Source organism: Erpetoichthys calabaricus, chromosome 10 (genome assembly GCF_900747795.2).
Source record: "Erpetoichthys calabaricus chromosome 10, fErpCal1.3, whole genome shotgun sequence".
In the NCBI taxonomy this organism is placed as follows: Eukaryota; Metazoa; Chordata; class Cladistia; order Polypteriformes; family Polypteridae; genus Erpetoichthys; species Erpetoichthys calabaricus.
In genome coordinates this window covers 21,428,218-21,443,429 of record NC_041403.2, presented here as the reverse complement: position 1 = coordinate 21,443,429, position 15,212 = coordinate 21,428,218, and the positions used below count along the sequence as shown (strand labels likewise).

The 15,212-nt window shown below is 43.3% G+C and overlaps 1 protein-coding gene across 1 annotated transcript in view; it reads left to right on the top strand.

Annotated features, from left to right (window-relative positions):
* The window catches only part of nos1apa (nitric oxide synthase 1 (neuronal) adaptor protein a), a 510,182-nt gene that overhangs the window by 244,034 nt on the left and 250,936 nt on the right, over positions 1-15,212 (top strand). The window contains exon 3 of the mRNA XM_051932735.1: positions 6,028-6,120. Within this exon, the coding sequence (XP_051788695.1) occupies positions 6,028-6,120 (93 nt within the window). The remainder of the gene's footprint in view (positions 1-6,027; positions 6,121-15,212) is intronic.

The window sequence follows — 15,212 nt, the reverse complement described above, 5'->3', positions numbered from 1 at the left end:
TTATTTTATATTTGTAATCAATCTTTATTTTGAAACGCAGTTATGACTGACGACACTTTACAAAGCAATGCGATAGAAGGGGCGTAAAGAAAATATAAATCAAAACGAGCCTCCACAGAAGCGGCTCTCGCCCGAGTACTTTGTGTAAGTCATGGAACATTAACTGCCTTTAGCATTTTTATTCAAAATATTTTAAAAGGATAACACAAGGTTATACACGCACAGAAGCACACTCACACATAATATCAATAAAGCTGACCTGTAATGCCCACTCTGACGGAATGTCACTGGAGGAGCTGTGAAGTCGTGTGCCAGTTGTGTGTGCCCACTCATTATGTCTATGCAGTGCTCAGCTTTAGTTTAAGGCAGGCAGTGCTGCCCCCTCCTGGTTATGTTGGTGCACTGCAAACTACATTGTAGCTACAGTCCGACTGCCTGCGATTGATCTGATATTGTCAGGTTTCCTTGTTCTGGAAATTCTGGTACGTGAATCTATTTCATTTTTATTAAACCTGCTTGTACTGAAAAGGATCACATGAAAACCGGAGTCTATCCCAGCAAGCACTGGGCACAAGTCAAGAACAGAGGGCGGGCTTCGGCATTGGCGGCTTCAAGTGTATTGAGATTTTTCCAAAGGAAAGCTTTTGTTTAATTAATAGGGTGATAGAAAAATTTTGAAAAATTCACCATTTGGTACTCTGCCATGAACTCGCTGTGTAACCTTAACCTGTTTATGCTCAAAATGTAAAAATACGTACTCAACTAGACAAAGAGCCCGTTTCAACAACGTAAGATGAAACGGGCACGAGTTTGTGTCAGCAGTGTATGAAGAACAAATGATAAGTAACGAAGAAGTTGTTTTGTAATGATTGTAGTCCGCTTTACTCATTACTGTACAGGCTTGTACTGTTAGCTGATGAATTCTCCAGGCCTATAGTATAATATTGAATGATGAATGTTCCAGTACAATATGGAATAGTAATAAGTATAAGCACCACAAACCTGATATAGTTGTGTATTGAATGAATGCGTAATTGAATCAGAATGCGTAATTAGGCCTCGAGCTGTAGTCAAAATCGCCTTTCAGACCTCTAGAGCTTTCATTGAAGTTGCCTTTCTCTTTGAATTTTTGTGGACGTAAATCCGCCGCCTGCTGCGATGTTGGTGTTGGATGTCAGTCTTGTAAGGTTTTTCGAGCAGCTGAGCAGAAGGCGACTGCACAGAAGGCTTCAGACGTGAGTGAGTGAGTGAGAGAGTGAGGAGGCAGGCGAATTATGTATTAAGATTGTAGTGGACCATTGTGGCTTAAGGGGCGAGGAGTGTGATATAGCGTGTCTGCGGCTCCAAATGAGTGGCCAGTTTTTAATAAATGATCTAGCTGTGTCAGTCTCTGCGAGCGCAGAGTGTTTTCTGTGATATATTTTGCATTTGCATTTTACTTTTTTTTTTTTTTAATGTATTAACAGTGAGAAATGCCAAGGTGTAGTTAAAATATATGAACAGGTTGAAGATTTTCACTTATCCAACGTTTTAAAGATTTTTAGGAGGGTTATCTCTCAACTCATTGAAAATTTAGCAGTTTCCTAAGTGTGTAAGTGTGAGTGTGTGTGTCTAAGTCCTTCCATCCATTATCCAACCTGCTATATCCTAACTACAGGGTCATGGGGGGTCTGCCGGACTGCAGGGCGCAAGGCAGGAAACAAACCCCGGGCAGGGCGCCAGCCCACTGCAGGGCACACACACACACACACACACACACACACACACCAAGCACACACTAGGGACAATTTAGAATCTCCAATGCACCTAACCTGCATGTCTTTGGACTATGGGAGGAAACCCACGCAGACATGGGGAGAACATGCAAACTCCACGCAGGGAGGACCTGGGATAAGTGAACCAGGGTCTCCTAACTGCGAGGCAACAACGCTACCCACTGTGCCACCGTGCTGCCGGTGTTTCAAAGTGTTAAAGTAAATAAAGAAGAATGGCTGTTTTTGCCCCTCCTGTCCATCCATCCATCCACTGTGCAGAGCACTTGCCTTGGCAGAGGTTGCTGCTTTACCAAGCTGAGTATGGCACGTTAGATTTGCTCTTCCTGTAGCTTTTTTTCTGAGCGATTCCAAAGTCTGCTTGCCATCCCTATGTGAGTCATAAATTTTGCCCAGTACTTGGCACTGAGCAGTTTCATAATCGCATGGTAGCAGTTTAACTGGAAGTATGTCACACATTGTGAATTGTCATAGAGCCTGCTGCGTGTAGTTTGGTTTCCTGCTGGCACGGGCAAACAAACACAGTCCAGGATGGGAATATTTGGTTGGGGGGGGGGGGATGTGGGCAGGGTAGGCGAAGGAAAAAAACAAAAAAAAACAGGAAGTCATTAATGCAATTGTACTAGCCAATGAAAACATGGGAAGCAGGCTGTTACCTGGGCATTGTGTCCCAGAATAACCCAAGTGAGGTTGAAGTGAACTGCTGCTTCTCTAAATAGTAATGAGGGAGCAGAGCTCGGTGGACCCCAGTGGCAACCGGCTGAGATGACTGGGATGTGAGCCGGATGGTTGACCGCGTTTGCTGGCGTCTCGGCCATGCTGAGGATGTCTGATCAGTAAGCAGCAGGAGATGAGAAAATGATGAGAAAAGAAAAAGCACTGAGGAACGAACAGGAAGAGCCGATCCAATCATTGTTATTATTCCTGGTTTTAACTGTTTAATGGATTTGTTTCATTATTTATTGACTTTAAACTTCACTGCACAATTTTAGGGATTATTTATTGAAAGAGCTGCACTCTGATGAATGCGATTTGACTTTTGATCGCTGTGAATCGACACTTTTTGGAAAATACCTTGTTGTTTGTGTCCTCATTGTCCTCGTATTTGTTAGGGCAAAAGAGAAAACACTCGAGGCTGCGCCACACTGAGTCACAGGATGATATACAGGATACAGCCCTCTAATTATTTTAAATTTTCATCAATGTTTTAACTATCTTGTTATATTTTTATCATCACTTTAGAATGTTGCATTATTAAACACAGGACTACATACTTTGCTTGCTCATATTTATCATGTCATACAGTCAGGGCCAGATTACGGCCTACTGATGCCCTAAGCACAGCCCAACAGTGAAGGCCACACAGTTGCTTAAATGACAGGACATTAAGATTCAGTAAGTGCTGAAGGTGAAATAAGGCAGTGAAACGTATCTCGTTTCTTTGAAAAAGCAATAAAAAAAAATATAATAAAATGATGGGTCAGGTACACAAATCAGGCGATAAGTAAAATGCAAGTTTGACCCCCGCCACTCTACGAAAGCAAAACTCGTATGCCATCTTCTGTCCAAACAACAGCAAGAACAACTGTGAACGCCAGTTGTCAAACAGATCTTTGGTGTCTTGTGTGACCGCTGTTGCTGGGCACCTCTGGCACACAAAGCCAATGAGCCTCTCGATGTATGTGCACTTTCTACTAAAGGGCCTGATCAACTGGCATGGAGAAGTGTCCTGTCTCTGACTGTTGTGATCCCTGGCATCCCAAAGGGTTGAAATCTGGAAACGAGGCCCTGAAGCACTCACTCCTCAGGACAGTTGTGACCTCAGCAGCTGTTTTTAGCCTGGCATTGCCCTGCTGTAGGTGGTGTATACAAAGGCAGTCATCATGAAGTCTGTCCCGGGCTCTCTTGGCGCTATATCTGCCAGTAGTTTCAGCAGCAATATGAGAGGTAGACCTGAAATGACCTTCTGATGGACCAGTCCGATGTGTTGTTGCCATTCTAATGTGGTTACTCAAGGATGACCAGCTCTTGGATGGTGTCCTGAACCCTTGGCTGCATTGAGGACAGTATGAAGCAGCTTAATCCATAGAGTTTGGCAATGCTGACATATGGCATGCCTATCTGCAGCCTATCCTATGGTCCTGTCCCTTAGCTCTGGTGATGTTCCAGGTCAGGTCAGGCAAAATTGGGGAACATTCACTGGTATAGCGTGTTTTGCCGCACCCACCACGCAGCAAAAAAGCTCAGAATCCTGGCTGCAACCGCTCATTTGACACAAAGTCAAACCAGCGGTACTCCTCTCACAAGAGACACGGTACCAAAGGAGTCCAGTGTTCGTCTGAGGTCACTGGATAGCGTCCATGTCTCGCAACCATATAGCAAAACAGGAAGCACCAGGACTCTAAACACTTGCACCTTCGTTCTTTTACAAAGATATCGGGAGTGCCACACACTCCTTTCCAGCAATCCCAATGCCCTCCCAATCCATCTACTGACTTCATAGGAAGAGTCACCAGAGACATGATTGTCACTGCTGAGATAAGGAGCAAAAATAGGTCACTAATTAAGAAAAGGGTTAGAATGAAAACCTGCAGTCACTTGGGCCTTCCAGGTCTGGAGCTGGGGACCCCTGGTCTAAAATGTTTTTGTATGCTGTAGCATTAACAGTACCCTTCACTGGAACCAAGAGACCGAGCCCATACCCTGAAAAAACAGCCCTGGACCATCATGTCTCCTCCACCAAACATTCTAGTGGGCACTCTGCAGTCCAGAAGGTAGCGGAATACCAGACCCTCATGTCTTCTCCACCAAACTTTATAGTGGGCACTGCAGTCCAGAAGGTAACAGCATATCAGTCCATCATGTTTCCTCCATCAAACTTTATAGTGGGCACTCTGCAGTCCAGAAGGTAGCAGCATACCAGACTGTCATGTCTCCTCCACCTAACTTTATAGTGGGCACTCTGCAGTCCAGAAGGTAGCGGCATACCAGACCCTCATGTCTTCTCCACCAAACTTTATAATGGGCACTGCAGTCCAGAAGGTAGCAGCATACCAGACCGTCATGTCTCCTCCACCTAACTTTATAGTGGGCACTCCGCAGTCGAGAAGGTAGCAGCATACCAGACCTTCATGTCTTCTCCACTAAATTTTATAGTAGGCACTCTGCAGTCCAGAAGGTAGCGGCATACCAGACCTTCATGTCTCCCCCACCAAACTTTATAGTGGACACTCTGCAGTCCAGAAGGTAGCTGAATACCAGACCCTCATGTCTCCTCCACCTAACTTTTATAGTGGGCACTCTGCAGTCCAGAAGGTAGCGTTCTCCTGACATCCATCAAATCCAGATTGATCCATCAGACTGCTATATAGTAAAATATGATCCATCACTTCAGAGAGCACATTTCCATCGCTCCAGCGTCCAGTGGTGGATGCTTGGCACTGCTCATAGTGATGTTTAGGCTGGTGTGCAGCTGCTCAGCCATGGGGACCCATTTCCTGAAGCTCCCTGACACACACTTCTTGTGCATGTGTTGGTTCCAGAGGCTGTGAGTGATGCCACAGAGGACACTTGGTGGGCACACTCTGTGAGTTTGAGCAGTCTACCACTTCGTGGCTGAGGTGTTGTTGCCTCCCGACGCTCCCACTTCACAATAACAGCGCTTACAGGTGACTGGAGAAGATCTAGCAGTGTGCAGATTTCACAGACGGACTTGTGGCAAAGGTGGCATCCTATGACAATGTCAGGTTAAACGTCGCTGAGCTCTTCAGTGCAACCCAATATACTGCCAGTGGATAATTTAACAATGAAATCAAGAATTTGGAGGGGTGTCCACATACTTTTTGGCATATAGTGTATAAATAATAAATAGTCTTGCATGACATTTCAGTTTTCCATGTGCCCTCCCAGTCATCACCTAGTGTCATTTTTTTGCCTTTGTGATCGACTTGTGCCTCCTTCCTTTTGGCTAGATGGCCTGGCCCCTCTGTATCCCTCCAGTTGTGCTCACCTGCTAATTTAGAGGTTTTTTTTTTTTTTGTTCCATCATTTCATATTTCCATCGTCTGCGCTTCCCCCACGTCCCATCCCAACATATACCGTAATTGTCCCATTAGCTTCTTTCATGCATAGAACCCATAAAAATTCCAGGCTTAATCATCCCCACACACTAAATGGCGCTTGCTTATTCACGCTTGTAAAACGTATCAAGGTCACCCACCAACCACCTGATTTTTCTATTTATTTTCTTTTGCAGTATGAATTTAAAGCTAAGAATATAAAGAAGAAGAAGGTGCACATTATGGTGTCCGTGGACGGCGTCAAGGTGGGTCTCCGGAAGAAAAAAAAGGTAAGTAGCGTTTATTTCCTGTGCTTTCAAAGTGCTGTATCCCCCCCTCGCTCTGCTGTATGATCGCCGGCTAGATTGCAGTCTCTCTGTTTCAAGCTTCCAATTTCACGCTGCTTTACACGCTTCTGAAAAGTATTTACAGTGACCCGCTTTGTTTGACGGAGCTTTCTGGAGTGCCGCCATTTGCTTTGGCTTTCAATTTCTTTTTTGCACTGCATTGTGCAGAGGTGGCTCAGCTGTCAGATTTTTTTTTTTGGTGGGCTGAGATCCTCTGTAACATTTACAAAAAACACTTCTCAGATTTTTCCCTGGGGACAAATAAAGTGCAATCCGCACTCACTCAGCAAATTGTTAGGAACACTAAGCTAATACTAGATAAGGCCTCCTTTGGCTCTCAAAACAGCCTCCGTTCTTCATGGCATACATTCCACTAGATGTTGGAAGCATTCCTTTTTTTGAGATTCTGGTCCATGTTGGCACGAATACATCACGCAGTTCCTGTAGATTTGTCAGCTGCACATTCATGCTGAGAATCTCCTGTTCTACCACATAAGAAATGTGACAAACGAGAGGAGACCATTCAGTCCATTATGTTTGATTAGCTGTCTCAGTATCTCATCCATAAACTTCTTAAAGGTTTCTGCTTCAACTCCATGTCTCAGTAGTTTGATCCCAAGTCGCACAACTCTTTGCGTCAAGAAGTGCTTCCTAGCTTCAGTTTTCAATACACTTTCTGTTCATTTCAAGGTCACATTCAAATTTATTGTCATCTCAACCATATACAAGTATACAGAGAGATGAAATTGCGAAGCTCAGGGTCCACAGTGTAACAACATGCAATAAATAAATTAAAAATAGAGTTAAAATTTTAAAATTAAAAAATTAAAAACACAAACAAGACAAGACATTGTGCAAAGATAGGACAAAGAAGTAGCAGCAATATTGATGTGTAAGATATGTAATATAATAAATAATAATGGATATAGATAATACAGAAATTATCAGTGTATGATAATAGTTGTTTAAGATGTGTAAACAATGACAGGTGTGGTGCCCGGCGGGCGATCATGCCCGGCCGGGACGCCCAGGAGGACCGGAGGAGGGCTTGTGGATCCTCCGGAACACAAGGGGGCGTCCTACCTGGTTGCTGTGGGGACCACAGGTACAGAGCTTGGAAGCTCATCCCTGTAGGGGCCCGTGGTCACCGCCAGGGGGCGCCCCAATGCCTTGGGAGTGTTGGACCTCAGTACTTCCGCCACACCGGGAAGTGCTGGGGGGAAGAGAATTGAAGACACCTGGTGGACTTCCGGTTTCACTGCTGGAGCTTCCGCCACACAGGGGTGTGGCTACGAGCCCTCAGGATGCAGCTGGAGCCCTTCCGGGGTGAATAAAAGGGGCCGCCTCCCTCCAGTCAGGGGCAAAAATCGGGAGGAAGAAGGACGAAGATTGGCGGAGAGGAGTGGAGGCGGACCAGAGACTATTAAGGCATTGTGTTGTGGCCAAGGACTTGAGGGGTGATTGGTGCTGCGGCACTGGGTCTGTGCACTGTAAATATGATTAATAAACGTGTGTTGGGTGAAACCATCGTGTCTACCTGTCTGTGTCCGGGCTGTTCCCCACACAGGTCAGAATGTTTCACAGCAGAAGGATAACAAGAGTGTCAAAATCCTTAAAGGTCAGTATGAGATTTTCAGTTCTTTTCTACATGCACACTTGTCTTTGCAGGACAGTGGCTCACATGTGTAAAAGTTCTGTTTTTAGAGGTGGTTGAGGGCATGTGGAAGGTCCCAGGGGGCAGCCTGGTGTTGAGGAGTCTAACAGCTTGGGGGTATTTCCATCAGTGTCTTTGAGTACGTGACTTACTGTTAAGATGAAAGAATTCTGTTGGGTCTGCTTCATCGATGCCATTGAGAATTTTGCAGACCTGGATTAGTTCTCCATGCAGTTTCCATTCCTCTAGACTAAACAAGTTTCATTATAGGAGTCTGTCAGAGCAGGCATGTCTTTAAATCCTGAAATGCATTTGGTTGCTCTCCTCTGTACAGCTACATGGTGGCCAGGATTGCACACACCACTCCAGATAGTCTCACTAGCATGTTATATACTGAGGCTACGTCCTAAAGATGTTCTACAGGATTTAGACCCGGTGATGGAAAAGGCCACTGTAGAACACTGAAGTCATGGTTATGTTCATGAAACCAGTATCTATCTATCTATCTATCTATCTATCTATCTATCTATCTATCTATCTATCTATCTATCTATCTATCTATCTATCTATCTATCTATCTATCTATCTATCTATCTATCTATCTATCTATCTATCTGGCTTCAGTTTTAAATGCACTTCCATTCATTACCATCGGTGTCTTTGAGTACGTGACTTACTGTTAAGATGAAAGAATTCTGTTGGGTTTACTTCATTGATGCCATTGAGAATTTTGAAGACCTGGATTAGGTCCCCATGCAGTCTTCTTTGCTCGAGACTAAACAAGTTTCATTATAGGAATCTATAGGAGTAGGACATGTTCTTAAATCCTGAGATGCATTTAGTTGCTCTCCTCTGAAGTCATGGTTTTGTTCATGAAACCAGTTTGAGATGACATTTCTTTTGTGACATATTGCCTACTGAGATGGAAGTACCCATTAGAAAATCGTGGCCATGAGGGGATGGATAGATAGATAGATAGATAGATAGATAGATAGATAGATAGATAGATAGATAGATAGATAGATAGATAGATAGATAGATAGATAGATAGATAGATAGATAGATAGATACTTTATTAATCCCAAGGGGAAATTCACATACTCCAGCAGCAGCATACTGATACAAAAAAAAAAAAAACAATATTAAATTAAAGAGTAATAACAATGCAGGTATACAGACAGTCAATAACTTTGAAAAATGTTAACATTTACCCCCCCCCCCCCCGAGGGTGGAATTGAAGAGTCGCATAGTGTGGGGGAGGAATGATCTCCTCAGTCTGTCAGTGGAGCAGGAAAATGACAGCAGTCTGTCGCTGAAGCTGCTCTTCTGTCTGGAGATGACACTGTTTAGTGGATGCAGTGGATTCTCCATTATTGACAGGAGCCTGCTCAGCGCCCGTTGCTTTGCCACGGATGTCAAACTGTCCAGCTCCGTGCCTACAATAGAGCCTGGGCCTCCTAAAATCCACCACAAGCTCCTTGGTTTTGCTGGTGTTCAGTTGTAGGTGGTTTGAGTCACACCATTTAACAAAAAAAAAAGAAAAAAGATGCATGACTGTATACAATTTTGGTTTCTAGGCTATAAAAAAACAAAACAAAAAAACAAAAAAAAGACTTCGCATCACTAGAGAAAGTCCAGAGAGTAGAAACGAGGCTGATACCAGGGCCATGGGGGATGAGTTATGAGGATAGGTTAAAAGAGCTGAGCCTTTACAGTGTAATCAAAAGGAGATGAAGACGAGACATGAGTGAAGAGTTTAAAATGATGAAGGGGATTAGTCCAGCGGCATATGTGATGGCATGTGATTGATTTAGATAATCCCATCCATCCATCCAGTTGGATTCTTTGACACCAATCAACAGATAAAGACTCTTTAATGTCAAAGTGCAAACACATCTCTGCCAAGTTGTCTAACTTAATGAGCAATATAAAACACACCACATAAGTGTTCAGCCCCTGCACATCAATATTTCACACATACACCTTTGGCAGCCATGGCAGTCTTGAGTCTGTGTGCTCAGGCCTCTCTCTGTCTCTGTCTGTCAGCTTTGCACATCTGGACTCTGCTGTCTTCCTTCATTCTTCTTCTTTGCTAAGCTACTTCGCAGTGTCATGGTGAGGGAGGGTGGGAGAAGCCTTTTTTTCAAGTCCAGCCACAAGTTCTCCATTGGTTTGAGATCTAAGCTCTGCCTCGACCACTGTTGTTCTGAAACCATTCTTGTGTAGCTTTGTCTTACATCATGGGGGCTGCGCTATCTTGCTGAATAACAAATATCCTCCCGAGGAGCAGGTTTCCTGCAGACTCCATCAGGTTTTCTTCCAGGATTAGCCCATATTTTGCTATATTCATTTTACCATCACAAGTTTTTGGGACCTGCTGCAGAGAAGTATCACCCTAAAAACCGAATGCTGCCACCACCACCACGCTTCAAGGTGGAGATGCTCCATTATTGAAAACGTGCAGTGGTCAAACATGGCCTTTAGTCCTGTCAGTTAGGCTGAAAACATTGGTACCATCAGACCATTGAACTTTCTTCCAGCTGACTTCAGATTCTCCAAAGTGTCTTCTCGCTCTTTTCTTCTCTCTCCCTACCATAAATCTGCAGCAGTCTCTCCAATCTGAGCCACTGTAGCTCCTTCAGGGCTCTCCCTGACGTCCCATCTTTGGTTTTTTGTAGACGGCCTGCTCTGGGAGAATTACAGCTCAGCCAGACTCTTCCCATTTCTTCCTGGCTGATTTATCTGGATATTCTGTGACATGGAGATGTTCTTGTCTCCATCCCCTAACTTGTCCTTTTCATGGAGTTGCTTGTTGTGTTGTTTTTTTTTTTTTTGTCTTCATTGTGCAGGTTAGCCCCCCATACTGACTCACACCACAAGTTGGCCCCTCCACATCCAGTCAGGTGCCTTTATACTACAGCTCCCAGCAGGTGATCTCCATTGAACTAATCATGTGACCTCTAAAGCCAATGGACTGCACCACTGATATTTTAGGTGTGTCGTATTAAAGGGGATAAATATTTATTTTGAGTGTTAGATTTATAATTCATTTAGCCCACCTTGCAGAGGTCAGTCTTCTCTTTGACATTAAAGAGTCTTTTTCCGTTAATGAGTGTCAAGAAAAGCCAATTGAAATTCACTGTTGTAGAACGATAAGATATGAAAACCTCTGTTTTCTTGTCTTGGTAGAGTTCTATATGACTCGACTTTCCCCTTTTGTATTCTTTAATGTGTAGCTTTTATCAGAATGCCTCAGATTTCACAGACTTACCACTGTTTATAAGGTACAGTGGACCCTTGACTTATGAACTCAATTCGTTCACGAGGGCTGGTTGTAAGTCTAGACTATTTTTCCCATAAGAAATAATGGAAATACCCATAATGCGTTCTGAACCTCCCACTGCGACACTTACTTAACCTTTTCATAATAAAAAAAGGGTTGTATAATGTGCATAATTTACCAAAGCACCAATAATTTTTCTAATGTACTAACCAAAAAGTTATAAAAAGTGCCTAGCCTACCAGAAGTAGGCTAGATTAAGCTAGGAAGAGGGCAGCGTGCATGGTCGCAGTGGCTCGGGGCTCTCCTTTTCAGTGCACTTTTTTAGTTGTTTTTGTACTTTTTTTTCTTGCTTGTTTGTGCACGATCGGTTCGGCGAACATCCGCTACACCCGTCAGAACCTTATAGACATCGGTGTCCAGAGCCAGACATCTGTTTCGAGTGTTTTTCATCACACGCACAACATCCCAGACAACATAGCAAGACCAGCGGGCTCTCCATGGATTGTTGTCGGGTCTAGGAGACGACGCAGACGGAGGAGGGAAAGGAAGCAGAAGCGGGGCCGCAGATCCGGCGTTATGCTAAGGCTAAAGAAACAACTCTGTAGCACGACGTCCTATTAGTGTAAGGATTTAAACAAAGAGTGTATAAATTTGGTTGCTTTAACACTCTCTCTCTATCTCTCTCAGCGTGTGCAAAATGTGCAGTGCAGTGGTGCATATTTTTATAAATTTTAGAGCATTTTATTTAATTTTTGTCACAATTAAAAAGTATGTTTTTTATACTGTTTTCCATTTTTTTCTACCAAATTAAAACTTGGGCTAAAGAACATTCTAGAATTAAGCTCAAGAAACGAAATCAACTTTTTGTGCTTTAACACATGCAAAATCTTTAATTAATGCTGAGTAATCAAGCGTTTGGACAACGTCTCGATCAATGGACATTAATGCTAAAACATTCAATCATTCTTGTAACATGGTTGTCCTGAGGTAATTCTTGATTATCTTTAGCTTAGAAAAGCTACGTTCCCCAGCAGCGACAGTAACTGGTATAGTCAAAGCGATATGTAGCGCTATTGCAACGTTTGGAACAGAATCTCGCAAGCTGTTCTGGTATATAAACTGCAATGTTTCAAGAGCAGAAGCATTAGGAGGAACCAGATTTGCCAAAATACGCAGTTCAGAGAACAAGTCCTGAGCATCAGTATGGGAACCAGTCGTTTCATCTGTTAATATCGCGTTGAGATCCTGACAGGATTTAATCAGATCTGCATCACTTAGATTAGATTTTATTCTCTCATGATTATAAAGAAAACCAAAGCAATCATAATGACCTTTCATTTGGTCAAAGCGCTCAGTCATTGACGATATCGCTTGGTCAAGCAATACATTGAAAAACTCAACGCGATATTTATCCTTTGGATCAAGTGTTAGTTGATCTTGTGCTTCGTAGTCAAAATTTGACTCAAATTGTCTGCACACTCTTCTTCTTGGCCATAGCGAATGCCCCAAGCCCCAGTTTCGGGTAACGGCAGCAAGCTTAGCATTAAACTTCGTAGTACAGATACGTAGCTTGCGTCGATCTTAAAAAAAAAAAAAAAACCCTCGAATGATGGGGCCCCTCTTGTCTTGGGGGCCCCGGGCAACTGCCCTGCTTGCCCATGCCTAAGAACGGCCCTGAAGGTAGTCTATCAGCGCTTTTAAGAGGGGGTTTTTGAGGAACGTCCATGTCTTCTAGGGGTGCGTTCAGCCCCGACCCGCTCACAGTATATTGCTCTAGTGGTGTGTAAAATGATCGATTGTGACGTTTCCTTAAAAAGTGCAGCAAAAAAGGTATTTGGCATCCGGGGGTGCATTAACCCCCCCAAGTATGTGGCAGTTTAAGGGTTAAAGTCCCAAACAGATTTTCGTTTTGGGTAATATCAAGAGTGTGACCTGCCCCTCAAAGCAATCTCCCATTTAGTTTTTTCTTTGCCCTTTTTTTCTATGAGCCCCAATCCCCCCCCCCGCCCCCCCCCCCCGACTCCATTCCCATGTGCCCTCATGCATCCTGGTAGATAAGCGTCTCTTGTAAAGAGACAACCATACAAGCCCTATGCAGAACTTTTTTTTTTGCAACTTCTTTGCATCTTTTCGCACCATTTGTTTATTTGTTTATTTACTTGTTGTGTTCTACACATATGTCTGCACTGAAGGAGCTGCTTTTAATCTCATTGTACCTGTGTATCGTGACAATAACAGGCATTCTATTCTAGAAACAACAATTTCATACTGTACTCACCATTTAATTTGACATCTTTGGGCTGCAGGAAAGGAGGAGGAGGAGAATGAAACGGAAGGTGGCTGTTTAGAAGGAGCCTCCTTATGCAAATCTTTTCTTTGTAAAATTGCCGAGATGGTGGATTTCGACATGCTGTACATATTAGCGAGATCGGTCACACGAACGGCACTCTCATATTTCCACACAATTTCCTTCTTCGTTTCGATTGTGATCACTTTCTTTACCTTCGTTACCTTCTCTTCCTTCCTTAGCAATTATGTGTCTTGCTTGCATGGTCTTAGTGAATTATATATATAGGTAAATCACTGCAATGACCGAAATTACATCCGACTGACGCTTACTAACGCTCTCGGTTGTTTGTTTACAATCATGCAAGCAGATACACGTGACCGCATTCGGGTCGTAACGCAAGATGTTGGTCGTAAATCAAGTTGTTCGCATGTCAGGCCGGTCGTATATCAAGGGTCGACTGTATTGTACTTTATAACTTCTCCCCATCTTCCCTTCTACATCTATAACCTCAGGCAATTACATAGAGGAAAAGACAAGCAGGAGACAAGTTACAACTTAAATAATGGATTATTGATAATATTCATAAATAATAACAATAAGCAAAGTACAAGTGAATATTAGCAAGAATACAACCTGATAAATGCTGATGTGTAGTTTCAAGTGGCACACAGACTTGTCATCATTTCTAGTCCGCTTTCTTCAGGACAGGCCTCATGCCTGTCTCAGTATGGCTGTGGAGTTGGGTTTCTCATTGTGGTCTTCTTTTCAGTTCATGGTGTGTGAGATGCTCCTTCATCATGACGGTGTGAGAGAGAGATAGAGAGAGAGTGTTAAAACAACCAAATTTATACACTCTTTGTTTAAATCCTTACACTAATAGGACGTCGTGCTACAGAGTGGCCTCTGATTCAATCTCAAACAGCCATACTTCAGACCATTGGGGAGACACAATACCTTTCACACCTGCCCCAAACCCCCCCAAAAACAATAATTTGTTGAGCTGTTGGTAATTTGGCTTCCCTGTGGGGGTTGATGGAGATAGTCCTGCAGAGAATCACTAGCCAAACTGGTTTTGGGCACTTCCTCCCGACCCTGTCATAAAATTACAAAGATTCAGTCCTAAGACTTAGTTCAACAAGCGATGCCGCTCTTCCTATCAATGATTTAACACTAATACTACATTTGCTTTGTCTGACTTACACATAAAGACATACAAAATATTTATCCAGTTATATGCAAAATTTCACACCACAACAACCTCCAAAGTAGTGAATGCTTTTAATTGGCCCTCTTCTGCATTTGTTACTCCGTGGCTGAGTCTCCTGCACCAGTGGGACGACTAATAAAGGCCTGTCAATTTAGTATAAGGTACGATAACAAAAAAAATGGAACTGAATTTACAGCGACTGTAAAGTGTTAACCCTTAAACCACCAGAACTGGCTATAGTAGTTTCCCTGTGCAATATTCCAGCACGCCGGAGCCAAGTATATTCGGTGACGTACATTCATTGATCGCTGCAACCAGCTAAAGTTGGTTCCAAGTACAATTTGCTAGCACGCAGGAGCCAAGTATCTTCGGCAACATGCAACAATTTTGACAACAACAAGTTGTTCAGGTCAGAAAAGCTGGCCAATCCTATCCCCTCAATTCCTCCAAAATAGCATCTCATCCAGTTTTGGAGGTCATGCTGTCCACTACACGACGCTTTATTCCATATGTCTGGGAGTGAAGAAGGACATTCCTGACACTTGTGTGAAATTTTCAAGAATCCATCACAGCAGGTACTTTGACAAGGCACTTTCTAAAT